The sequence below is a fragment of the Ranitomeya variabilis genome, chromosome 6, assembly GCF_051348905.1.
Source record: "Ranitomeya variabilis isolate aRanVar5 chromosome 6, aRanVar5.hap1, whole genome shotgun sequence".
Taxonomy (NCBI): domain Eukaryota; kingdom Metazoa; phylum Chordata; class Amphibia; order Anura; family Dendrobatidae; genus Ranitomeya; species Ranitomeya variabilis.
In genome coordinates, this window is record NC_135237.1 from 177193597 (window position 1) to 177221338 (window position 27742).

The 27742-nt window shown below is 44.1% G+C and overlaps 1 protein-coding gene across 2 annotated transcripts in view; it reads right to left on the reverse strand.

Moving 5' to 3' along the window:
• NPSR1 (neuropeptide S receptor 1) overlaps positions 1–27194 on the reverse strand; it is a 914796-nt gene extending 887602 nt beyond the window's left edge. Inside the window, exon 1 of one of the 2 annotated variants that reach the window (XM_077267601.1) lies at positions 26899–27194. In XM_077267601.1, coding sequence (XP_077123716.1) covers positions 26899–27042 — 144 coding nt within the window. In that variant the 5' untranslated portion in view covers positions 27043–27194. The remainder of the gene's footprint in view (positions 1–26898) is intronic. The other variant, XM_077267602.1, reaches the window with a different exon arrangement.
• Positions 27195–27742: the final 548 nt, after the last annotated feature.

Genomic DNA, 27742 nt, shown 5'->3' on the forward strand with positions numbered 1-27742 from the left:
CATACAAAGCATTGCAATCAAGCCAGATGGAAAAACTTCAATTAATAATAGATCATCCAATATCCAGTCTGTTCACAGCAGATTCCCATGTATGCGATAAATAACTATGGTGTTTCAGGGGGATCCAGGAGCACTCCTCAATATACAAAGCAGACTATTGATGAGGATCCAACTGCACATACTGAATTTAAATGACAAATTAAAAATGAATTAATTTAAAATGAACATGAAAACAGCAACAGACTAAAAACAAGAGAGACAGAGAAGGACAAAATGCATGAGAAAATGTATAACAATCGCAATAGTGGGGTGCCTATAACCCCAAATTACGTCAATTGTTATAAAAAGGGCACAAATGAAAGTTGCTCGTTTAGCCCACGGGGTGACATAGTTTCAAGGAAGACAATCCAGCGACATTCCAGCTGCACCAAGATTTTCTTAAAATTACCACCTGTGAGGCCACCACTAATCTTGAGTGCATCTGGGTCGCAATTGCGGCACAGCTTGAAGTGTCGCAGGATCGTCTTTAAGTCAGAGACATCAGTGGTGTCTTTGGCCTCATTGATGTCTCTGACGTGTTCCCTGACCCTCACTAGTGGCTGACGCGAGGTCAGGCCGACAGATCAAATTACATGTTCAAACCGCGTAATAAACCACATAACTGGTACTACATGATATGTAGCAAGTTTTCCGGTAGTCCCTACTTCCGTCCACTGACGTGAAAAGTTGTTGCTCTAACAATGTTCCGACGTGCCAGACAAGACCCACAAGGGTAGCACCCCCATCTCTGTAGACCAGCCCCAAACAATTTAGGGGTCTTGGCCACATAATGACTCTTGACTAGTGTTGAGCGATACCTTCCGATATTCGAAAGTATCGGTATCGGATTGGATCGGCCGATACCGGCAAAATATCGGATCTCGCCGATACCGATACCCGATACCAATACAAGTCAATGGGATACAAATATCGGAAGGTATCCTGGATGGTTCCCAGGGTCTGAAGGAGAGGAAACTCTCCTTCAGGCCCTGGGATCCATATTCATGTAAAAAATAAAGAATAAAAATAAAAAATATGGATATACTCACCCCTCCGGCGGACCCTGGACCTTAGCGGTGTAACTGGCAGCCTCCTTTCCTAAGAATGCAGAGTGAAGGACCTTCGATGACGTCGTGGCTTGTGATTGGTCGCGTGACCGCTCATGTGACCGCTCATGTGACCAATCACAAGCCGCGACGTCACAGGTCCTACACTCACTGCATTCTTAGGAACGGAGGCTGCCGGTTACACCGCTAAGGTCCAGGGTCCGCCGGAGGGGTGAGTATATCCATATTTTTTATTTTTATTCTTTATTTTTTACATGAATATGGATCCCAGGGCCTGAAGGAGAGTCTCCTCTCCTCCAGACCCTGGGAATCATACACTGGGAACTTCCGATTCCCGATATCACAAAAATATCTGAACTCGGTATCGGAATTCCGATACAGCGAATATCGGCCGATACCCGATATTTGCAGTATCGGAATGCTCAACACTACTCTTGATTAATTGGTCCCTAAGATTACAGCCTCTTCTGGCTGTCAATAATGGGAGCTCCAGTAATATGCGTTTCAATGTTGCATCAGTCAGCGATATCGACCAGTGTTTAGCCATCGTATGTCGTGTTTTATCCCATTGGCTATTATATGTCAGAATGCATCTGAGAGGTGGGTTCCCAAGAGCAATGGCATGTTTTTTTATCTACAAGGAGCTGTTGGCGTGGGGTTCTCCTGGCACGGGCATATCCTTTTTTTATATTTCTCATACTGCAGCCCCGATCCTGAAACCGAGACTTAAGGTCCCAGGCCTGACTCTCAAAAACCACATCTGTGGAACATATCCGCTTTATTCTCAGAAATTGTCCCATAGGGACAGCCCGGATCACTGCAGGTGTGTATGCGGACGTAGCATGGAGTAATGAATTTACTAATGTTTCCTTATGGAAAACATCTGTTTGAATCATTCCATCCGCATCCAACCTAATTTTTATATCCAAGAAATCAATCTCAGTTGTTGCCACTTTATATGTCAACCTGATGTTGCGGTTGTTCTGATTAAGGCCACGAATGAAGCCATGAAGGTCAGGCTCGGGACTCTGCCAAATAATGAATAAGTCGTCGATGTATCTATACCAGCACTGCACCTGGGAAGCAGCGTCTGCACCATCCCTGAAAATCTCCCACTCCCAATGGCCGAAGAAGAGATTAGCAACCATTGCAGTGCCGCAACGCTGTAAATAAAACTGATCTTTGAATGTAAAATAATTATGAGTTAAAATAAACTCCAACAGTTCCAGGATCAGGGCACAAAGTGCATGATCTAAATTACTCATACCCAGGAAAAGCCCCATCGCCTCCAGTCCCTGGACAAGCCCAATGCTTGTATATAAGGACTCAACATCCACTGTTGCAAACAACATACCTGGTTCGAAATGGAGACCATCTAATTTCCTCAGGATGTCTGTAGTGTCCCTGACATAGGAGGGCAAGGTCTCCACTAAGGGATGCAAATAGTGCTCAATTTACATATGGGATAACACAGCTCTCTTATGCCAAAGACAATTGGATGTCCCGGGGGATCGAGTGCATCCTTATGGATCTTGGACAGATGATAGAAGGCAGGTACCACCGGATGCTTGCGTATGGGTGTTAGGGGTCGAGTTCCTGCCTCTGCACAGGGGGAATCTCGGGCCTTGTCCGCTACAGTCTCCCATTCTTCTCCTGCCGCAGTGGAGCCTGCTCAGCGGAGACGTCAGTCCCAGCGTCTCGCTCAGTCTGACTCTGTACAAAGGATTACTGCTGCTTTTCCAGCTTCTGCCATTGTAGTCAGTGCTGGGCAGTGGCGAGCAGACGCTTCTGGGACTAAGTCCTGCTTTTCTCGTTCTGAGCATGCCCAGAGTAAGATCTCTCAGTGGAGATCGAGGGTCACATGTTCAGATACTGCAGCTAAATTCATTGGTCCTCCTGGAAGGTCCTGAAGGTGCTCAGGCTCTGTAGCAGCCTCTCATTGGTCCTTCTAAGAAGGTCCTGTACTTGCTGCAGCTATTTAAGGCTCTCATGACCGCACGGCCATGCGCTAGTATTGAATCTGTTACGTGCATGCGCCAGTGTGGTCATTTATGTGTGTTCAGGGACTTGGCTGAAATAAGCCCCTAGAATGCCGGCACCTCCGGCAAGGAGATTGTGTGCATGGATTTAGTGCCCCTGCTGAAATAAGCCCCTAGAATACAGGCTCCTCCGGTGAGGAGATTGTATGTTTGCATGACCACTGACTGCTCTCTGATGGGCAGTTAACCTGTTCTCCTGTGAAGTCTAACAGGGCGCAGAGCTTTCCTTTCTTGGCTACTCTGTGAGGTAACAGAGCTAGTCTATACCGCCAAATAGTGCCACCATTTACTAGCGCAGGTTTCCCTGCACGGTGGACCCCGGGCTGCAAACGCATCAATAATAATAAAAACATCTATATTTACTCAGTGCGTTCCGCTAGCCCTAACAGAATACTAGCGCCAGGGTCTGGCTAGTAAATGGCGGACATACAGCAGTCCTTGCGGTACATCCAGCAGCTGGAGGGTAGGTTAGCGGCTCTTGAGAGCACAACCTCAGCTGTGGATGTTACCGCAGTTGCTGTACAGACTGCTAGCGTGGCTGCAGCAACCTTGTCCATTGCCAACCCTGTTCCGACATTATCTCGCCTCCCGCTGCCAGAAAAATTTTCTGGAGATAGTAAATCTTGTAGAGGTTTCGTGAGTCAGTGCTCTATATACCTTGAGCTCCTGGCTGCACGTTTTCCCACAGAGCGGGCAAAGGTGGGATTTATTGTGTCTCTCTTGTCGGACAGGGCGCTGGAATGAGCTGCGCCGCTGTGGGAGTGTGGCAATCATGTGGTGCAGAGTGCTCCGCTGTTCCTGAGCACTCTGAAACAGGTCTTTTTAGGACCTCGAGTCACCCATGACATGGCGCTCCAACTGCTGGCATTGACTCAGGGTTCGTCCTTGGTCAGCCATTTTGCCGTCCACTTCCGTACCCTAGCATCTGAGCTGGAGTGGTTGGAAAAAGCCCTTATCCCCATATTTTGGAGGGGGCTGGCTGACCACATGAAGGTCGCTCTGGCCACTAGGGAGATTCCCACCACACTGGAGGAATTAATATCTGTCTCCACTCGTATTGACCTCCGTTTTAACGAGCAGAGGTTAGAGTGAGCCCAGTGTAGGCAGAGGTTTCGGCTGGCTCCTACCTTCGCCAAACCTCTGGAATCTCCGGTCCTGGTCCCTGAGTCACATGAGGCCATGGAAGTGTTACGAGTGGGATCTAAGTCCCGGACCACTTGTGCACACAAGGTCTGTCATGTTTGCCAGCAGTCAGGACATCTTGCCACCAGATGTTCCCAGCGGTCGAAGAAACATCAGCGTCTAGTGGTAGTAGGTGGAGGTACACTAGACACGGTGATGTTTGCCTCCAAATTGTCCTTTAAGGGTACAATTACTATAGGCTCATCCACCCACTCGGTGGAGCTCTGCGTGGATTCTGGGGCGGAGGGCAATTTTATGTCTTCTGCCTTCCCCCAACATCACGTAATACCCCTGGTGATGCTAGCTCAGCCAGTGACGGTACAAATGGTGAATGGGTTGACACTGCCCTCACAGATAACACACCAGACCATCCCTTTTACTCTGCTCATGTCGCCATCCCATCAGGAGATTATATTTCTGCTCGTCATTCCTGAGGGAATTGATGAGGTTCTGTTGGGGATACCATGGCTTTGGTACCACTCTCCTCATATCGAGTGGTCCTCAGGCAAAATTCTGGGATGGGGTGACTCTTGTGAGGGTAGGTGTCAGAGGGAATGCGTTCAGGTTGCTACTACTGAGGTACCCGCAGATCTATCCTCTCTCCCCAAGCAATATTGGCCCTATGTGGACGTGTTCTCCAAAAAGGCGGCAGAGACCCTTCCGCCCCACCGCCCCTATGACTGTCCTATTGATCTCTTGCCTGGTGCTGAGCCTCCCCGGGGTCGAGTCTATCCGTTATCTCTCCTGGAGACGGAGGCAATGTCTCAGTACATTCAAGAGAATCTGGCAAGAGGGTTCATCAGGATGTCAGTGTCACCTGCAGGGGCTGGGTTCTTCTTCGTACAGAAGAAGAATGGGGAACTACGTCCATGCATAAATTACAGGGGTCTTAACGCCATCACCGTTAAGAATAAGTATCCTCTGCCCCTGATATCGGAGCTATTTGATAGGCTTCGGGGAGCAAGGGTATTCACAAAATTAGATCTGCGGGGTGCTTACAACCTGATTCGCATCCGTGAGGGAGACGAATGGAAGACGGCATTTAACACCAGGGATGGGCACTATGAATATCTGGAGATGCCCTTCGGGCTCTGTAATGCCCCAGCCATTTTCCAAGACTTTGTTAACGATTAGTGTTGAGCGATACCTTCCGATATTTGAAAGTATCGGTATCGGATTGTATCGGCTGATATCCGAAAAATATCGGATATCGCCGATACCGATACCAATACAAGTCAATGGGACACAAATATCGGAAGTGATCCTGGATGGTTCCCAGGGTCTGAAGGAGAGGAATCTCTCCTTCAGGCCCTGGGATCCATATTCATGTGAAAAATAAAGAATAAAAATAAAAAATAGGGATATACTCACCCTTCCGGCGGACCCTGGACCTAGCGGTGTTAACCGGAAGCCTCCTGTTATGACCCCAATGGCAGAGGGTCTCAGAAATAATTACTAAGTCTGCAAACACAAAAAAACAGCTCATAGGGCAGTGGTAACTGAGCTGACCATATATCTAATCCTAGCACCACAAATAGCAGCAGCCGGGGAACGTGCCTACGTTGGTTCTAGACGTCTCGCGCCAGCCGGAGAACTAACTAACCCTAGAAGGGAAAAGAAAGACCTTTCTTGCCTCCAGAGAAAAGACCCCAAAAGTTGGATACAAGCCCCCAACAAATAATAACGGTGAGGTAAGAGGAAAAGACAAACGTAAGAATGAGCTAGGTATTTAGCAAAGAGAGGCCCACTAGCTAATAGCAGAATATAGTAAGATGACTTATATGGTCAGCAAAAACCCTATCAAAATATCCACGCTGGATATTCAAGAACCCACGAACCGTCTAACGGCCCGGGGGGAGAACACCAGCCCCCTAGAGCTTCCAGCAAGGTCAGGAATCACATTTAGTACAAGATGGACAAAAATGAGAGCAAGCAAATAACCAAAAAACAAAGAAGCAGGACTTAGCTTAATTTTGCACGAACCCGGACCAGCAGACAGGAGCAAACAGAAAGGATCTGATTACAACGATGCTAGGCACTGGACTAAGGATCCAGGAAGCTTATATAGCAACTCCCCTGGACTAACGACCCAGGTGGGTGCCAAACTGAGGAAAGACAATCCCAGAGTCATATCACTAGTAACCACAAGAGGGAGCCAAAGAGTCTAATTCACAACAGTACCCCCCCCTTAAGGAGGGGTCACCGAACCCTCACCAAGACCACCAGGGCGATCAGGATGAGCAGCGTGAAAGGCACAAACTAAATCGGCCGCATGCACATCAGAGGCAACCACCCAGGAATTATCCTCCTGACCATAGCCCTTCCATTTGACCAGATACTGAAGCCTCCGTCTGGAGAAACGAGAATCCAAGATCTTCTCCACCACGTACTCCAACTCGCCCTCAACCAACACCGGAGCAGGAGGCTCAACAGAAGGAACCGCAGGTACAACGTACCGCCGCAACAAAGACCTATGGAACACGTTGTGAATGGCAAACGACACCGGAAGATCCAAGCGAAAGGACACAGGATTAAGGATTTCCAATATCTTGTAAGGACCGATGAAGCGAGGCTTAAATTTAGGAGAGGAGACCTTCATAGGAACAAATCGAGAAGACAGCCATACCAAATCCCCAACACGAAGTCGGGGACCCACACCGCGGCGGCGGTTGGCAAAACGCTGAGCCTTCTCCTGTGACAACTTTAAGTTGTCCACCACATGATTCCAGAAATGCTGCAACCTATCCACCACAGAATCTACCCCAGGACAGTCAGAAGGCTCCACATGTCCCGAGGAAAAACGAGGGTGGAAACCAGAGTTGCAGAAAAATGGCGAAACCAAAGTAGCGGAACTAGCCCGATTATTAAGGGCAAACTCAGCCAACAGCAAGAAGGTCACCCAATCATCCTGATCTGCCGAAACAAAACACCTCAAATAAGCCTCCAGAGTCTGATTAGTTCGCTCCGTTTGTCCATTAGTCTGAGGATGAAAGGCAGACGAAAACGACAAATCAATGCCCATCCTAGCACAAAAGGATCGCCAGAACCTGAAAACAAACTGGGATCCTCTGTCAGACACAATATTCTCAGGAATGCCATGTAAACGAACCACATTCTGAAAGAACACAGGAACCAGATCGGAAGAGGAAGGCAGCTTAGGCAAAGGCACCAAATGGACCATTTTAGAAAAGCGATCACACACCGCCCAGATGACAGACATGCCCTGAGACACCGGGAGATCTGAAATGAAATCCATGGAAATGTGTGTCCAAGGCCTCTTCGGGACAGGCAAGGGCAAGAGCAACCCGCTGGCACGAGAACAGCAAGGCTTAGCTCGAGCACAAGTCCCACAGGACTGCACAAATGACCGCACATCCCGTGACAAGGAAGGCCACCAAAAGGACCTAGCCACCAGATCTCTGGTGCCAAAAATTCCCGGATGCCCTGCCAACACCGAGGAATGAACCTCGGAAATGACTCTGCTGGTCCACTTATCAGGAACAAACAGTCTGTCAGGTGGACAAGAGTCAGGTCTACCAGCCTGAAATCTCTGCAACACACGTCGCAAATCAGGAGAAATGGCCGACAAGATAACTCCCTCTTTAAGAATACCAACTGGTTCTGCGACTCCAGGAGAGTCATGCACAAAGCTCCTTGAAAGAGCATCAGCCTTCACATTCTTTGAACCTGGTAAATACGAGACCACAAAGTCAAAACGGGAGAAAAACAATGACCAGCGGGCCTGTCTAGGATTCAGGCGTTTAGCAGACTCGAGATACATCAAATTTTTGTGATCAGTCAAGACCACCACACGATGCTTAGCACCCTCGAGCCAATGACGCCACTCCTCAAATGCCCACTTCATGGCCAGCAACTCCCGATTGCCAACATCATAATTCCGCTCAGCAGGCGAAAACTTCCTAGAGAAGAAAGCACATGGTCTCATTACCGAGCAACCAGGGCCTCTCTGCGACAAAACGGCCCCTGCCCCAATCTCAGAAGCATCCACTTCGACCTGAAAGGGAAGTGAGACATGAGGCTGGCACAAAACAGGCGCCGAAGTAAACCGGCGCTTCAACTCTTGGAACGCCTCCACGGCTGCAGGAGCCCAGTTAGCAACATCAGAACCTTTCTTGGTCATATCCGTCAAAGGTTTAACAACGCTAGAAAAATTAGCGATAAAACGACGGTAGAAGTTAGCAAAACCCAAGAACTTCTGAAGACTCTTAACTGACGTGGGTTGAGTCCAATCATGAATAGCTCGGACCTTGACTGGGTCCATCTCCACCGCAGAAGGGGAAAAAATAAAACCCAAAAAGGGAACCTTCTGTACTCCAAAGAGACACTTTGAGCCCTTAACAAACAAAGCATTCTCACGCAAAACCTGAAACACCATCCTGAACTGCTCCACATGTGAGTCCCAATCTTCAGAGAAAACCAGAATATCATCCAGATAAACAATCATAAATTTATCCAGATACTTCCGGAAAATATCATGCATAAAGGACTGAAACACTGAGGGAGCATTAGAGAGCCCAAAAGGCATCACCAAGTACTCAAAATGACCTTCGGGCGTATTAAATGCTGTCTTCCATTCATCTCCTTGCTTAATGCGCACAAGGTTGTACGCACCACGAAGATCTATCTTGGTGAACCACTTGGCACCTATAATCCAGGCAAACAAGTCCGACAACAGAGGCAAAGGATACTGAAATTTAACAGTGATTTTATTCAGAAGCCGATAGTCAATACAAGGTCTCAAAGATCCATCCTTCTTGGCCACAAAAAAGAATCCCGCACCAAGAGGGGAAGAGGATGGACGGATATGCCCCTTCTCCAGAGACTCCTTGATATACGAACGCATTGCGGTATGCTCAGGTACAGACAGATTAAATATTCTTCCCTTAGGAAATTTACTACCTGGAATCAAATTTATGGCGCAGTCACAGTCCCTATGAGGAGGCAGAGCACTGGACCTGGACTCGCTGAATACATCCTGATAATCAGACAAATACTCAGGAACTTCCGAAGGAGTAGAGGAAGCAATAGACACCGGCGGGGAATCACCATGAATTCCCTGACAGCCCCAACTTGACACAGACATTGCCTTCCAATCCAAGACTGGATTGTGGGTCTGTAACCATGGCAGACCCAAAACGACCAAATCATGCATTTTATGCAGAACAAGAAAACGAATCACCTCCCGATGTTCAGGAGTCATGCACATGGTTACCTGCGTCCAAAACTGCGGGTTTTTTTCCGCCAATGGCGTAGCATCAATACCTCTAAGAGGAATAGGATTTACCAACGGTTCAAGAACAAAACCACAGCGCTTGGCAAATGACAGATCCATAAGACTCAGGGCAGCACCTGAATCCACAAACGCCATAACAGGGTAAGAAGACAATGAGCAAATTAAAGTCACAGACAAAATAAATTTAGGTTGCAAATTACCAATGGCGACAGGACTAACCACCCTTGTTAGGCGTTTAGAGCATGCTGATATAACATGTGTAGAATCACCACAGTAAAAACACAACCCATTCTGACGTCTATGATTTTTCCGCTCATTTCTAGTCTGAATTCTATCACATTGCATTAAATCAGGTGTTTGTTCAGACAACACCACCAGAGGATTAGCGGTTTTGCGCTCCCGCAAACGCCGGTCAATTTGAATAGCCAGCACCATGGAATCATTCAGACTTGTAGGAATGGGGAAACCCACCATCACATTCTTAATGGCTTCAGAAAGGCCATTTCTGAAATTTGCGGCCAGAGCACACTCATTCAACTGAGTAAGCACGGACCATTTCCGAAATTTTTGGCAATACACTTCAGCTTCATCCTGGCCCTGAGAAATAGCCAGCAAGGCTTTTTCTGCCTGAACTTCAAGATTGGGTTCCTCGTAAAGCAATCCGAGCGCCAGAAAAAACGCATCAATATTTGCCAATGCCGGATCTCCTGGCGCTAGCGAGAAAGTCCAATCCTGAGGGTCGCCCCGTAAAAAAGAGATAACAATTTTAACTTGCTGAACTGAATCTCCAGATGAACGGGGTCTCAGAGATAGAAACAATTTACAATTATTCCTGAAATTCCTAAACTTAAATCGGTCTCCAGAAAACAGTTCAGGAATAGGTATTTTAGGTTCAGACATTGGACTACTGGTAACAAAATCTTGTATGCCCTGCACACGAGCAGCAAGCTGGTCTACACTTGTAATCAAGGTCTGGACATTCATGTCTGCAGCAAGCACAAGCCACTCAGAGGTAAAGGGGAGGAAGAGAGGGAAAAAAAAAAAAAACTCAGAATTTCCTTTCTTATAATCCCACTTCAGCAATGCATTAAACATTCAATGTGGGCCTGGCATACTGTTATGACCCCAATGGCAGAGGGTCTCAGAAATAATTACTAAGTCTGCAAACACAAAAAACCAGCTCATAGGGCAGTGGTAACTGAGCTGACCATATATCTAATCCTAGCACCACAAATAGCAGCAGCCGGGGAACGTGCCTACGTTGGTTCTAGACGTCTCGCGCCAGCTGGAGAACTAACTAACCCTAGAAGGGAAAAGAAAGACCTTTCTTGCCTCCAGAGAAAAGACCCCAAAAGTTGGATACAAGCCCCCAACAAATAATAACGGTGAGGTAAGAGGAAAAGACAAACGTAAGAATGAGCTAGGTATTTAGCCCACTAGCTAATAGCAGAATATAGTAAGATGACTTATATGGTCAGCAAAAACCCTATCAAAATATCCACGCTGGATATTCAAGAACCCCCGAACCGTCTAACGGCCCGGGGGGAGAACACCAGCCCCCTAGAGCTTCCAGCAAGGTCAGGAATCACATTTAGTACAAGCTGGACAAAAATGAGAGCAAGCAAATAACCAAAAAACAAAGAAGCAGGACTTAGCTTAATTTTGCACGAACCCGGACCAGCAGACAGGAGCAAACAGAAAGGATCTGATTACAACGATGCCAGGCACTGGACTAAGGATCCAGGAAGCTTATATAGCAACTCCCCTGGACTAACGACCCAGGTGGGTGCCAAACTGAGGAAAGACAATCCCAGAGTCATATCACTAGTAACCACAAGAGGGAGCCAAAGAGTCTAATTCACAACAGCCTCCGTTCCTAAGAATGAGCGAGTGAAGGACCTTCAATGACGTGGCGGCTTGTGATTGGTCGCGTGACCGTTCACGCGACCATTCACAAGACCGCGACGTCATCGCAGGTACTTCACTCGCTCATTCTTAGGAACGGAGGCTGCCGGTTGTAGCGGTTACAACCAGGGCGCATCAGAGAGTGAGTATATCCCCATTTTTTATTTTTATTCTTTATTTTACACATGAATATGCATCCCGATCCCGATTCCCGATATCGCAAAAATATCGGAACTCGGTATCGGAATTCCAATACCGCAAATATCGGCAAATACCCTATACTTGTGGTATCGGAATGCTCAACACTATTAACGATATCTTCCGGGATATGCTCTCCACTTCGGTCATTGTCTATCTGGATGATATTCTCATCTACTCTCCAGATATTGACTCCCACCGGAGAGATGTTGGCAGAGTCTTCGACCTCTTGCGGGCAAATTCCCTCTATGAAAAGTTGGAGAAGTGTATGTTTGAGCAGGAGTCTTTACCTTTCCTGGGCTATATCACCTCCACCCAGGGATTGGCTATGGATCATGCCAAACTACAGGCTGTGATGGACTGGCAAGAACCCCATTCTCTTAAAGCAGTGCAGCGCTTTATGGGGTTCATTAATTACTATCGCCAGTTCATTCCCCACTTCTCCAGTTTGGTAGCTCCCTTGGTAGCCCTCACCAAGAAGGGAGCAAATCCCAAATTGTGGTCTGAAGAGGTCTCCAAGGCCTTCTCTTCTATTAAGTCGCATTTTGCTAGCGCTCCCATCCTACATCTCCCCGATATAGATAAGCCATTTATCATGGAGGTGGATGCCTCATCCATTGGTGCTGGAGCAGTCCTTTTCCAAAAGGATGCTCAAGGTCGTAAGCATCCTTGCTTCTTCTTCTCCAAGACCTTCACACCAGCGGAGAGGAATTATTCCATCGGGGACAAGGAGTTGCTAGCCATGAAGTTGGCTTTCTCTGAGTGGAGACATCTCTTGGAGGGGGCTCGCTTTCCCTTTCAAGTATTCACAGACCACAAGAATTTGGTTTATTTACAGACCGCCCAGCAGCTAAATTCTCGCCAGGCCAGATGGTCCTTGTTCTTCTCTCGGTTTAATTTCACCCTCCATTTTCTTTCTGGGGAGAACAACATTCATGACGATGCTCTCTCTCGCTCCTTGGTATCATCTGAGGAGGAGGAAGAGGAGCCTCGGCTTATTGCCCCTTCCGAGGGCCTGACAACTGTGGCCCCGGTTTCGCTAGAGTCTGTGCCTCCGGGCAAGACTTTTGTACCATCCAATTTGCGTCCGGAGGTTCTCTCTTGGGCTCACTCGTCTACGGTGGGTGGACATTTCGGGACCAAAAGGACATCTGAGTTACTGGCGAGGACATATTGGTGGCCTCATATGGTCCGTGACGTCGCAGATTATGTTCGGGCATTAGTCTCCTGCTCCAAGAACAAGTCTCCTCGTCAACGGCCAGCTGGGTTGCTTTACCCTCTGCTGGTGGTAGATAGGCCCTGGGAGATGGTCGGGATGGATTTTGTGGTGGGCTTACCCAAGTCTCGTAGCTGCACCATTATTTGGGTGATCACCGACCATTTTTCCAAAATGGTGCACTTGGTGCCTCTTCCACGGCTACCTTCTGCACGGGCTCTGGCGGCGTTGTTTATCAAACACATATTTCGTGTACACGGTATGCCGGACAAAATTGTCAGTGACCGGGGTCCCCAGTTTGCGTCTCAATTCTGGAGAGAGCTTTGTCATCTAATCAGCATTGAGTTGAATCTCTCCTCAGCATATCATCCCGAGACGAATGGGTTGGTAGAGAGGGCCAACCAGACCCTGGTCACATATCTGTGACATTTTGTCTCTGCCAAGCAGGATGACTGGGCATCCTTGCTACCATGGGCGGAGTTTGCGCTTAACAATGCTGTTGCCGACTCCACCGGTCAAACTCCTTTTCTCCTTAATTATGGCCAGCATCCGCGGGTTCCTGTGCCTATGCCCGTGTCTTCTGCTGACTCCAGGGTGGAAGACTGGGCAGTCGAGGCATGAGACATTTGGGACCACACTCAGGATGCGATCCGGGCTTCCGAGGAGAGAATGAGGTCCTCCGCCAATGCACATCGGCGCCCTTCTCCGACCTTTGCTCCAGGCGACTTAGTGTGGCTCTCCGCCCGTAACATCAGGCTGCGTGTTGTGTCCACTAAGTTTGCACCTCGCTACTTGGGTCCCTTCAAGGTCCTCGAACAGGTTAACCCGGTGGTCTACAGTCTGGCCCTTCCTCCACGCCTAGGTATCACCGACACCTTTCATGTGTCCCTCCTTAAGCCTGCATACATGTCCCGGTTTTCTGAGTCATCTGCCTGGACATCGGGTTCATCTGCGTACGATTACGAGGTGAACCCTATTTTGGGGTGCAAGGTGGTAAGTGGCAAAAAATTTTATTTGGTGGACTGGAAGGGTTATAGTCCTGAGGACAGGGCCTGGGAGCCTGCTGAGCACATTCAGGCTCCGCAGCTCATTGCTGCCTTCGAGTGTGGCGGGGCCCAGGGGGGGCCCTAGGGGGGGGTAATGTTAGGGGTCGAGTTCCTGCCTCTGCACAGGGGGAATATTGGGCCATCTCCGCTGCAGTCTCCCATTCTTCTCCTGCCGCAGTGGAGCCTGCTCAGCGGAGATGTCAGTCTCAGTGTCTTGCTCAGTCTGACTCTGTACAAAGGGTTACTGCTGCTTTTCCAGCTTCTGCCATTGTAGTCAGTGCTGGGCAGTGGCGAGCAGACGCTTCTGGGACTAAGTCCTGCTTTTCTCGTTCTGAGCATGCCCAGAGTAAGATCTCTCAGTGGAGATTGAGGGTCACATGTTCAGATACTGCATCTAAATTCATTGGTCCTCCAGGAAGGTCCTGAAGGTGCTCAGGCTCTGTAGCCGCCTCTCATTGGTCCTTTTAGGAAGGTCCTGTACTTGCTGCAGCTATTTAAGGCTCTCATGACACACAGCCATGCGCTAGTATTGAATCTGGTACGTGCATGCGCCAGTGTAGTCATTTATGTGTGTTCAGGGACTCGGCTGAAATAAGCCCCTAACCTGTTAACCTGTGCTCCTGTGAAGAAAAATTATTCGTAGGATTATTGGGAAGAGTGGAGTACGATTCCCGGTCCCTTAGTTGGCGCAAGGCCTCTTTCTCATACTTATGTGTTAGCCAGATGACCACATTCCCCTCCTTATCTGCTGATTTAATTACCACATCTTTCATTGCTTTGAGCTCATTCAGGGCTACCCCATGTGCCCGTGTTAGATTGTCCTCTTTATACCTGTTAGATATCATTTCAGATCATCAAGGACTAATTTATTGAATATTTCTATTGATGGACACAAGGAAAAGGGAGGGAATGTGGTAGACCTTGGAACAACAGAAGTAGGAAAAGTACCTGTTGGACCTGGAAGATCTTCTCTTTCCAATTCCTCCAAATTGGAAAGAGCCTCCTGTTCAGCGGGTGTATCCAAAGTGATGTTTTCGGTCGACCTTGCGTGAAGCTTCCGCAAAAGCACTTTCCTAAGAAAGAGCTGAATGTCCTTCATTGCTGAGAAAAAATTAAAATTATTAGTAGGCACAAAAGTCAACAAAAAACTCAATACTTCAAATTGAGGCCTAGTCAGGACATGAGTGGAGAGATTAATTACCTCAAGGGTATTATTTGTTTTGGACTTTTTTTCCAAGGACTGGGGTGGGGTCATTTTTCTTTTATTGTAGTATTAACCCTTCTGTGATCCCGGTTTACTCAAATCAAGGAGGAGGCAGATGAGAAGGAGCTCCAACATGTCCTAGAAGTGGGTTGGCCCAGCCCCTGCTTTTTCTTCCATCTATACACATGATTGTTCTTAAAATCCAAAACATTTCTTTGATATTTCTTTGTTTTAGTAGATACTATGTCTTTTTCCCATTTTTAGAAAATCTCCCTCCAATTCTTTGTCCAATTTTGCTACTGCCTCAGTGATTCATTTGGTGGTGAGGGTCTTCTGCAAGGTTTTAATTTCTAGCTCCACCTCCAGTATAGATTTTGTATTAGATTTAATACATAGTCCCACATACCCCTAGAGAAGTCCGAGGACACTTCCTCCCACAGTTTTTTGAACCCTTCATGATGTAGCACAACAGGGACTCTTCAAAATGAGTTCCTACACATAGGTTATAATAATAATAATAATAATAATAATTTTATTTATATAGCGCCAACATATTCCGCAGCGCTTTACAACTTATAGAGGGGACTTATACAGACAACAGACATTACAGCATAACAGAAATCACAGTTCAAAACAGATACCAGGAGGAATGAGGGCCCTGCTGCTCGCAAGCTTACAATCTATGAGGAAAAGGGGAGACACAAGAGGTGGATGGTAACAATTGCTTTAGTTATTTGGACCAGCCATAGTGTAAGGCTCGGGTGTTCATGTAAAGCTGCATGAACCAGTTAACTGCCTAAGTATGTAACAGTACAGACACAGAGGCTATTAACTGCATAAAGTGTATGAGAACATGATGGAGGAACGTGATTATGTTGTTGTTTTTTATTAATTTAGGTTAATATTATCTTCGACTTGGGTGAGAGTCCTCTGGCTGAGAGGGACAGAGTAAATCTCATGAATAGAAATGGGTCTCACCAGCATCCTACCAATCTGATCATGAGTCTGAACATAGCAAGAATCCGCCAGATTGACTCCAGCTCCACTATCCACAAGAACTGGTACCATCTCAGTCTCCCCACCAACCAGCACTTCAGCAGAAATGGAAAATTGAGATGTGTTGGTGGAGGAAAGTACACACCCTGGTCACCTTCCTCCATATGACCAGGGGAACATGGCTTTGGTCCCTTTCCAGTCTAAGAATACCAGCTCCCAGCTGTGTGCTTTAGCTTGGCTGGACCCTACACCATTTTTTAATTTTTTTTAATTTAAATAATTGCAAAATACAGTGTGGGGACCCCTCTAATCTTGATAACCAGCCCATATAAAGCTGACAGCTGGTGGCTGCAGCCTGCAGCTTTTAGCTTTACCTGCCCTGGTTATTAACAATAGAGGGGAACCTCCGTCCATTTTTTATGTATTTATTTATCGCACAGGCGTCGTCTGATGAAAACGCTCATCTGCCTCACCTACTCTCGCTGCTATCAGCAAGAGAAGGCGTACCGCTGATGAGATTAGTATGTTTTTTTAACTGATGCCTGTGACAAGGTTACCTCTGGTCAGTGCTGAGTTCTGACCGATGGTAACGAACTTAGCGCCAATCAGAGCCAGTGTTTCTCACACTGTCACACAGTTGACAGCGTGGGAAACACCCAATGTTCTGACATGGTGAGAAACACTCAATGTTCAGGCTAATGAACCTGTAGAGTAACAGGGACTTCCTGGAGAAGTCTATGCCTGGGGTCCATGCACAGACACTAGGCATTCGAAACAGACCCCGAACGTTATCATTCGGGTTTACCCATACTACAATTGGCTGAATATCAGTTAAGTTGTGTGTCGTCTACAAAACTTTTGATAAGCAGACGAATGCCTATAGCCTGTAGAACTAATCAAAAAACCCACTGGGATCTCTGAAAGCACAACACTCTCTCACCTGTGCAAACTTTAGGGCTACAACAAGTAGCTGAGATCAGCTGTAAGCATTGCAAAATATGTGACATGATAGACCTGATGTTTTATCTGCCATTGCAATGGCAAGATGCACTTTAGCCGTCAGAGATATCCCTGCTAAACATACATACTATTAGGTCCAGTCTCCAGTCTATTACCAGAGAGAGTCTTCAGAGCAGTTGTTGACTCTGTCACACTCAACCCCATGACAAAGGAAGCCACCTCCGAAATGCACTTCGGGGTGCACTCGCCATAGCAACCTGTTGGACCTTAAAGGTATAGACCTCCCATTTCCATATGTTTGTTTATAGACACTATGCACTTTGTTCCTATATGGAGACTCCTTTTCTCCTTTTAGTGTGACACTATTACACTTTTATTACTCACATTTGTAGCAAATTTTTTTATCCCCTTCACTATTATTAATTTTTTACTATGTGATTATAATAATTATCAATTTATTGTTTTTTGTGGGAGGTGCTCTACAGCTGTCCATATTGCCACTCTGGTCTAAAACACATAATTTTTTCTTGTCCACCTTCTTCACTGGATTTAATCATGCTATTTTTCAAATATACTGTATATTTTAATATGTCCTATGTCGTGTGCATGTTTTTAATTTAGTATCTCTGTTGCTCTTTGTATTTAATAAAGGCATATATTTTATCCGTATAATCTTGCCTGGTATTTTATGGTTATCCATGGTTGTTGGTATTTTGTCACACTCTAGCAGACCAAATGATTCACCACAAATGTGATAAATTGAACATTTCTCAAAATGAATCATGCATGGATCATCTACAGCTGATGCCAATGATTAATTCAATTATATCATCTGCCTGCCTGTCTGACTGTCCTTTGTCTGTCTTCAACACTGTTCTGTTCCTGCAAGTGCCAAAAGCCCATACTCAGCAGGGCATCACCTCCCTGTCCATCATGTCAACTATACTTTAGAATTGCTGCTGTTGGGGCTGCCACACATATCCTTGCCTGCTCCGTACCAATTCTCTTCCATATGTATTTTGCTGCTGCCATTGACATTGCAAAGCAACATCAGCTACACATCTCCTGTCTGGCCACTGTGTATTATAGCACTCAACCTTGCTGCTGCTTCCAGGGCTGACATTGCTGTTCCCACACTGCCAAACATCTCCTGACCTGCCTTGTCCTTTTTTTCTACCATGTAATGTCTTCCACTGCCTCTGCACATCCACGACAGCCACACTTCCTGTCTGCCCACTGTGTTTTGAAGTTTTAGACCATACTCTTGCTACCAATGCTGGCCTTCATCTGCCACTCATCCTCTAGACTTCCTCATCCTATTTCTCTACCATACGGCTTCTGCCGCTGTCACTGCTGCTGCAAAGTCAAGTCAGCCACAGATTTCCTATCTGTCCACTGTGTTTTATATTAATGAGCAAAGGAATAACAATGTTTTGAACTTTTGACTTTCAGGCTCCATATCTGTCTGACATGACAAGAATCTGCATATATAATCATATGCTAAATAGTTGCAAGTCAAATGTATGTATGCAATAGCCAAGATTATCTATGAAATTATGGTGGTCTCATATATATATATATATATATATATATATATATATATATATATATATATATATATATATATATATATATATATATATATATATATAAAGTCTGAAAGTCAAAATTTCAAAACATTGTTATCCTTTTACTTGTCAGCGTATAGGGATCAAATGTACTGCTGCTGCTGGGGCGGCAGTCGTTTTCCCTACGCATCCACACTTCTCCTTAACTATCCTGTCTTAGTTGTCTACTATACATATTCTTTTGCTGCCATTGCCACTGCATAGATACACCAGCCACATTTATCCTGGCTGCTCATTACAATTAAGGGCTTGTTCACATTTTGCAGATTTGCTAGCAAAACTTGAAGAAATCCTGATGCCAGCAAAGTGAATGAGAAACCTAAAGTATCGTGCACACATTTTGTATTTTTCCTAAAAGCTGGGCAAAAACGTATCAACAATGCATCAAGAACATGCTTTTTTTCAGCTACGTTTTTCCTGCAAAGAGATGGAAAAATGGTTCAGAATTTTATGCAACATGTGCACTTAACCTTATAGTGCAATGCATTACTGTTTATGGAAAATGTGCTATCTTGAGAGTATAGAAACATGAAACCGACCACAAAGTGGGGCTGACTTTTGGAATATTTGGTGACACAAGTCTTTGCTTCCTCACTTCGAAAACAGCTAGCCTATTATTGCTTCCTAAAAAGTTGATAATTTTTAAACAGTTTGAAACAAAAGCCTTTGCAATAAATCATTTTGTGATTAGCAAACCTGTTGCATGTACCAAAAAAAAAATGGTATTTTTTCACTTCAAGTTGATAACTTTTTCACATTCGAAAAAGAAACCTCTAACATCTCCCTAAAATAATGAATAATTTTTTGATAGCTTGTGTAAAAACTATCACTGCTTCATTTAGCAAGAACTAAGCTCTTGATACTCTCCAAAGAAGTCTGGATTTTGCATTCCCTATGTAAAAACAACCACAATTTCTTTCATTTTCACCACCTTTGTAACCAGAAAGGCATCTACCCACGAAAAAGGATAATTTTTGGACTGTTAATATAGTTCAAATAGCCTAAAAAGTCTGAACAGCAGACTGCTGGTTACTACCACTTCTCAACTGTTTACATCTAGCCAAATAGGATAAGATCACATGGACAGTAAAGTGGCTGTTTTGTTTTAGGTTATGTTTCCACAGTCAGAAAACACTGCGGGTTTGACGCTGCGTTCATCCACAGGGTCAAACCCGCAACCGTGAGGTGTTACAGCATAGTGGATGGGATTTCAAGAAATCCCATCTCCACTATGCGTTAAAAGACACCAGTTGCTCCCTGCTTAAATGGACATGCAGCACGTCTTTCCAGACCTTATCATGTCTATTTATGTGTCGGAGATGCTCAGTCTTTGCAACATAAATTTCCCATAGACTATCATTATATCATTAGATGTGGTAAAACTTCATTATTTTTATAGTCACATGCGTATTAAGTACGAAAACGCAGCTTACTAAGCATGTGAACTAATTTAACCCCTTCACCCCCGGAGCTTTTTCCGTTTTTCCGTTTTCGTTTTTCGCTCCCCTCCTTCCCAGAGCCATAACTTTTTTATTTTTCTGTCAATTTGGCCATGTGAGGGCTTATTTTTTGCGGGACGAGTTGTACTTTTGAACGACATAATTGGTTTTAGCATGTCGTGTACTAGAAAACGGGAAAAAAATTCCAAGTGCAGTGAAATTGCAAAAAAAGTGCAATCCCACACTGGTTTTTTGCTTGCCTATTTTGCTAGGTTCACTAAATGATAAAACTGACCTGCCATTATGATTCTCCAGGTCACTACGAGTTCATAGACACCTAACATGACTAGGTTATTTTTCACCTAAGTGGTGAAAAAAAATTCCAAACTTTGCAAAAAACAAAACAAAACAAAATTGCGCCATTTTCCGATACTCGTAGCGTCTCCATTTTTCGTGATCTGGGGTCAGGTGAGGGCTTATTTTTTGCGTGCCGAGCTGGCGTTTTTAACGATAGCATTTTGGTGTAGATACGTTCTTTTGATCACCCGTTATTGCATTTTAATGCAATGTCGTGGCGACCAAAAAAACGTAAATCTGGCGTTTCGAATTTTGTTCTCATTACGCCATTTAGCGATCAGGTTAATGCTTTTTTTATTGATAGATCGGGCGATTCTGAACGCGGCGATACCAAATATGTGTAGGTTGGGTTTTTTTTTATTGATTTATTTTGATTGGGGCGAAAGGGGGGTGATTTAAACTTTTATATTTTTTTTATTTTTTTCACATTTTTAAAAACTTTTTTTTTTCACTTTTGCCATGCTTCTATAGCCTCCATGGGAGGCTAGAAGCAGGCACAGCCCGATCGGCTCTGCTATGCAGCAGTGATCATAAGATCGCTGCTACACAGCAGATTTGCAGGTGTGCTGTGAGCGCCGCCCACAGGGAAGCGCTCACAGCCACCGGCAATCAGTAACCATAGAGGTCTCAAGGACCTCTATGGTTACAATGGAGGAGCATCGCCGACCCCCGATCATGTGACGGGGGTCGGCGATGCGCTCATATCCGGCCGCACGGCCGGATGCGGTAGTTAAATGCCGCTGTCTGCGTTTGACAGCGGCATTTAACTAGTTAATAGGCACGCGCAGATCGCGATTCTGCTCGCGCCTATTGCGGGCACATGTCAGCTGTTCAAAACAGCTGACATGTCCCGGCTTTGATGTGCGCTCACCGCCGGAGCGCACATCAAAGTACTATACCGTCACATGTCGGGAAGGGGTTAAATAATGTCTTACCTTCTGCCACAGCCGTAACTTTGTGTCTAGGGTTGAGCGACCTTTAGTTTTTTAGGGTCGAGTCGGGTTTTGTGAAACCCGACTGTCTTAAAAGTCGAGTCGAGTGAAATCGGCCGACCACCGTGAAAAGTCGGGTTTCGGCCGAAACACGAAACCCAATGAAGGAATTTAATTATTTTTTTTTTCTCTCTCTCTCTCTCTCTCTCTTTCTCTCTCTCTCTCTCTCTCCCCTCCGTCCCAGCACAGAAAATTTCGTATTGCACATTCCAAATCCCTACTGCGCACAAGCGATAACATGATGATAGGCGTTCACTCCCCTAATACCTATGTCATCACTCTGCCCACACTCATTCATTGGCTGAAAAAATGGCGCTAAACGCGTCATACGAAACGCGACTTTGCCGCCAAGATCGCGTACCGCATGGTCGACCCCGCACAGGGATCGGGTCGGGTTTCATGAGACGCCGACTTTGCCAAAAGTCGGCGACTTATGAAAATGCACGACCCGTTTCGTTCAACCCTATTTGTGTCCACTGCAGTGCGATGAGATCAGCTGACGGTGAGAACTACTATGCATGTAACCGCTGGGGTTATCTCCGGTCACTAGCCAAGTTCTCATGGTCAGTTGATCAGCTGATCGTGAGAACTGCTGTGCACGTGACCGCCGAAGACCGAGTAATCTCCGGTGGTCATTAGTGATGAGCGAACGTGCTCACCACTACTCGTTACTCGCCCGAGTATCACTATGCATGGTGTACTTGACGATCAGCGAGCATTTCTGGGATTATTAGGTGGTAACTGGTGTCTCCACCCAGCATTGTTGGCAGACTTTAGAGACCCAATCATGGTGCCGGGATTGTCTGCCAGGCCATGAAACGCCGCAGCCATGTTTGTTGTGGTCGTGCAGTGATTGGCTTGGCCGCACAGCATCATCCCGAGTATAAGAGACCTGGCGTTGCCCTGCTCGCCGCATTCTGTTCCTGTTTCAGCAAGAGTAGGGAGAGCTGGTGCCAAAATAGGGTCAGAATCGTGGTTTTTAGAGGTAGTGTAGGTCTGCAACTTTTACATCCACAACTCCTGAGAAACCAACAGTCCTTTTTACGGCTAATTCATGGGTTTCGATATTGCAGCGCTAGTCAGGCAGGGCACAGCATATCCACATCAGTGCAAGGCCTGCAGGCACTGTATGTGCATCCATTGCTCCCAATGCATCCCTCCCAAAGCCCCATAACTGTCTGCTGCTGCAGCTACAGCTTCGTTACTATATACCTTGTTTTTTTCTTTCCAAAATATCACCCCCAAAAAACAAAAATGTGCAGTCGTTTTTGTCAGACTGAGGCCTGTTGAAAAATCCTAGTTTTTCAGATATACGTGGCATAGTTGCGTGTGCTACCCTTGTGCCCCCTTTTTTTGTGTGTTTATAATTCACCAAAAAAGGCCTCATATATCTGCGTGCTCCAACTTTGGGCATTGTTGGCCGGTGGACCCCTTTTTTTGCTGTCTGAGACTCTATTTCTATACAGCACTATTTAGCTTCCAAAATTGCAAAAAGGCCACATATTTGCCAGTGTGGTATTTCCGTGACAGCCCTAATATATCTGCGTTCTCCAAGTTTGTGCATTGTAGGCCGGTGTACCTCTTTTTTTGCTGTCTGATACCCTAATTGTATAGAGCAGTATTTTGCTTTTTAGGCCGGGATCACACACAGTGAGATACGGCCGAGTCTCGCAGATTAAAACCCAGCTCTGGCACCAGCACTCTGGAGCACAGCGTGCGGCCGCATAGCAATACATGGAGCTGCACGCTCTGCTCCGGAGTGCCAGTGCCAGAGCTTGTTTTAACCTGCGAGACTGGGCCGCATCTTGCTGTAGTGTGACTCCGGCCTTAGAAAAAATACCGGCCACATATTTTACAGTGTGGTATTTCCCTGACAGCCCTCATATATCCGTGTGCTCCAAGTTTGTGCATTGTAGGCCGGTGCACCTCTTTTTTTTTGCTGTCTGATACTCTATTTGTATACAGCCGAATTTTGTAGGCCGGTGTACCTCTTTTTTTGCTGTCTGATACTCTAATTGTATACAGCAGTATTTTGCTTTTTATAAAAAAAAATATAAACTCTTACAAACATTACTGTGAACAAGTTTTAGGTAGTTATGTAAAGAATGCTGCAAAGTAAGAAAGCTTTCAAAAATAGAAGTGTTAATTGTTTATTTCAATTAATTAACAAAAAATGAAAGAGAATGCATCATTTTTTGTAGGTACACTTCCATACAGATTTTGAAGGAACTTGGGAGGGAGTTTGTTCCAAACATTTTGAAGACGTAACCACAGATGTTCTGTGGATGAGATTAGGGGCCATATCACCACTTTCAGGATTCCTTGTTTCTCTTTATGCTGAAAATAGTTCTTAATGACATTGGCTATATGTTTAGAGTTATTGGTCTGCAGCAGAATTAATTTAGAGTCAATTGGATGCCTCCCTAAAAGTATTACATGATGGATAGTTATTTTCTTTATATGTTAATACAATCTCATAGGGGTTTTTTGGCAACAAGTCCACCAATCAGTATATATAACACACAACCTCAGGTAAATAGCATTAGGAGGAGGCGGCTAAATTGCAAATTAGGGTTAAAAATCAAAAATTAAATCTTTATTATGATTATTTTAAAAGGATCATAAAATTCAAGCTACAAAACAAAAAGAGAAGTGATCTGGCACTGGGATTACATTTCATGATGACAACATCTTGTGAACAATTTACAATCTAATGTGATTCAAGGTAAATAATATATAATATACTTATAAGTGCAGTCAGAGAGTTATCTTAGAATGGGTCGTGCCATTGCTATGCGTACAGGGAGGTGGTCTATATAGTTAAATTAAAGTGCTAAGTGCATCTATAACATAATAGATTTCTAGGATTAGAAATATAGGTATGTCTAGTAGTGATGACTGAGTGAATATACTCGTTACTCGAGATTTCCTGAGCACGCTTTGTGTGGGTTGATGTTTCCGCCATTGATTCTAGAAGCTGGAGATGTGCGATGCTGTGGGAGTTCGAGTGGAGGATGGACAATCTGAAAAGATAACCATCCGAATAATGAACACTAATAACTTTGATTTTGTTGAAAACATCTCTAATAACATGTGGGAAAAAGAACCATTTAAGAGAACTTCTTTGACCTACCTTTGAACTTTGACATCCATAAATCTACATAAATCTACATGGACATATCTGTACCTCTTTACCATTGTACTCTGGAGCAGAAAAAGACAGATGTCTTGTGGAGATTTGGGTGAGATCAAAACAAATTTGTGAAAAAAATTCTTAAAGTCAAAGATGATCACTGGACTTCTGAGTTTTAATTCCTGCATAAGGGAAATTAGTTCCTTCACTAATACAACCAGTGTGGGACATAATTTCATTCAAGAGATGTTTTCAGTCTCCATCAATGATTTCTACTTGATAGGAGGATTTTTGATAATATTTGGGATAATGGATTACTCTAAAGTAAATATTTGAAGACTTAAATTTTGTTAATGCTTTCTTCACTGTTTTTCCATATTTTCCTTTCCCCTTTCTCCCCTCTCCCTCCCTCTCCCCTCACTTTCCCAATGCATTAAAATTACACATTCACAATGGCTGTAAACAAAGATAAACTTGTAAATAACTCATGAAAGAATAAAGTTATGTTAAAACCAAGCACACCATTGTTTTTCTTGTGAAATTCTCAATAAGTTTGATGTTTCACATTACCCTCTTCACATTGGAAAAAATAAAGTTGGATCCAAAATGGCCAACTTCAAAATGGCCACCATGGTCACCACCCATCTTGAATATTTTTCCCCCTCCTATATACTTATGTGCCACAAAACAGGAAGTTAATATCACCAACAATGCATTCCCTTTTTATTTAGGAGTATCCATATACATGGCCCACCCTGTAGTTATTTCCTTGTATTGCTCAACATAGAGAATGATAAAAAAAAATGAGCTACATAGAGGACCGAAGATGCAATGATCAGCCAAAGAAACTTAGTGCAGCAGACTAAAGTTAAATCATGGTTAATTTCCTTTGAAATCTGATAACCAACAGTGCCATAAGTTCAGAACTGACAGAAACCAATGAGACCAAACTCAACTCCGCTACTGTACAGAGAGCTCTGGCCAAAAATGTTCTTGGTGGAAAAAATTTAACCAAAAACCATTTTGTGGTGACCGAACTATGCATGAAAATATCAATATAATAATGACGCAGTGTGGAGGTTCCTTGAAAGTTTGGAGCTGCATGTCAGAAAATGCATTGTAGGATTTGGTCAAGATGGTGTTCTCAATGTTGAGAAATGTAGGCAGATAGTTATCCATCATGCACTACCATTTCCAAATTTATTCTGCAGCAGTACGAAAACCATAAACATACAGCCAATATCATTAAAAATATTTTCGTAAAGGAGAACAAGTAGTCCTGAAATTATATGACATGGAATTATTAGCCCAAGTCTGCAGCCATAGAAGATCTGTGGTTAACGCTCTAAGATGTTTAGAGCAACTTCACTGCCGAGTTCCTTTGAAAACTGGGTGCAGGCATACTCAAAATAATTGATGCTTTGATGCAGCTTTGAATCCAAAGTACTGATTTGATTTAGATTCCTCTTTTGTTCATTCACGTTGCATTTTTTTAATATAAAAATACTATTATCAACACTTCAAATTTTAACAGAATTTTTTCACACCTGCCTAAAACATTTGCTCTGTATTATTCAACGGCCATATAGAGTAAAATGGATACTCTTTTGGCCTTAATTTAGGAACATGAAATTGAGAATTAATTTTAATTACCTGAAGCTTTACTGATACACATGGTAAAAAGACAGTAGACTTCAGATTCTGTGTTAAAGTAGACTGACCCAAATAATGAGCTAAGCACATAAGTGTGATAATGAATTTTCTACAGCTTCCTCTTGATAATGGTCACCATATACTTTAAATCAACTTTTCCAAAGGGAAAAAAAGCATCAGTAGTTTTTGAACTTGAATGTAGTATAGTTGAAGGGAAACGTAAAATATAAATTTATGTTTCTGGAAAAAAATAATCTTTGCATGAACAATTTATTTAAACTCTGCTTTAACTTTTTACATAATAGTATTTATTTTTGGATATTTTACTTTTTGATTTACAAGAATATGCACTACTATTGTTTTTCCTTAATACCTTGGTTATATCAAAACAGATATTCTTGATATTTTTATCTATTCATTTTTGTAATACATAATAAAGTAATTAAGTAAATCTGAACATCTAAGATGCTAGAGAATTATTGGATATTTGATCAGGTAAATATCCTAAATACCTAATTAATGAGCAATTCCTAAAAGAAATCACTCTCGGCTCAAAGTATCAAGCAAACAGAAATTGAAAAATGTATTACCTTAAAGGAGGTGTAAAAGGATTGCCAGTCATCATCCCCCGCATCTGTAGAAGATATTGTTGATGAGCAAGTTGCAATAATGAAATTCAGTCTTCCCGTGCTGCCATTTGAATCAACACTTGGTTCAGTAAAACTAACTTGCATTGTAGGATCTGGCTTTGCAGCAGCTAACCACAGCTTGTCTTTGGAGTGAATCAGATGCAGAAAACTGAAAAGCACAAACGTGAACACAGCCTCTCTGCTCTACTACTGGCTAACTGAAGCACAGAGCTGGAGAACAGCTTCATTTGTACAGCAACAGAAGCCCCTCTTCAAGCTGTACTCATCAGTATTGACAGACAATGCTCTGTAATGAAAAAAAAAAGATAGCCACATGCTCCCACTGTGCAGATGATGCTTGCAATACACATAAAATGCAATTCAGCAGATCATATGTTATACTGTATTGCTACATAACAGATAAAACATGTTCATTTCAATTCTTTCATTTCCAATGTGTATGAATTCAAAGAGTCTAATATGATTTTATTCTGGCAGATATGTGTGCAGACAGTAAGCCTGTTTTACTAATATAATGATGTGATGGAATACTATAAGGTAATATCATGATTTAGATTTCTTTAACATTAAGTTTATCTTCAAGTTTTTTGTTTTGAACTTTGCAATATTTTATGTGAATTTCACGTAGGGCTAGTATCCAATTAGAAAAAAATTACGAGAATCCCTTCACAGCATGCAATGGCATATCAGTAAGATAGTAAATCAGTTACTGATTCTTAGGTATATATAATAACCCCCCAACAATTATTAAAATGAAGGGACAGCTGTTATCTTGTTATTCCAC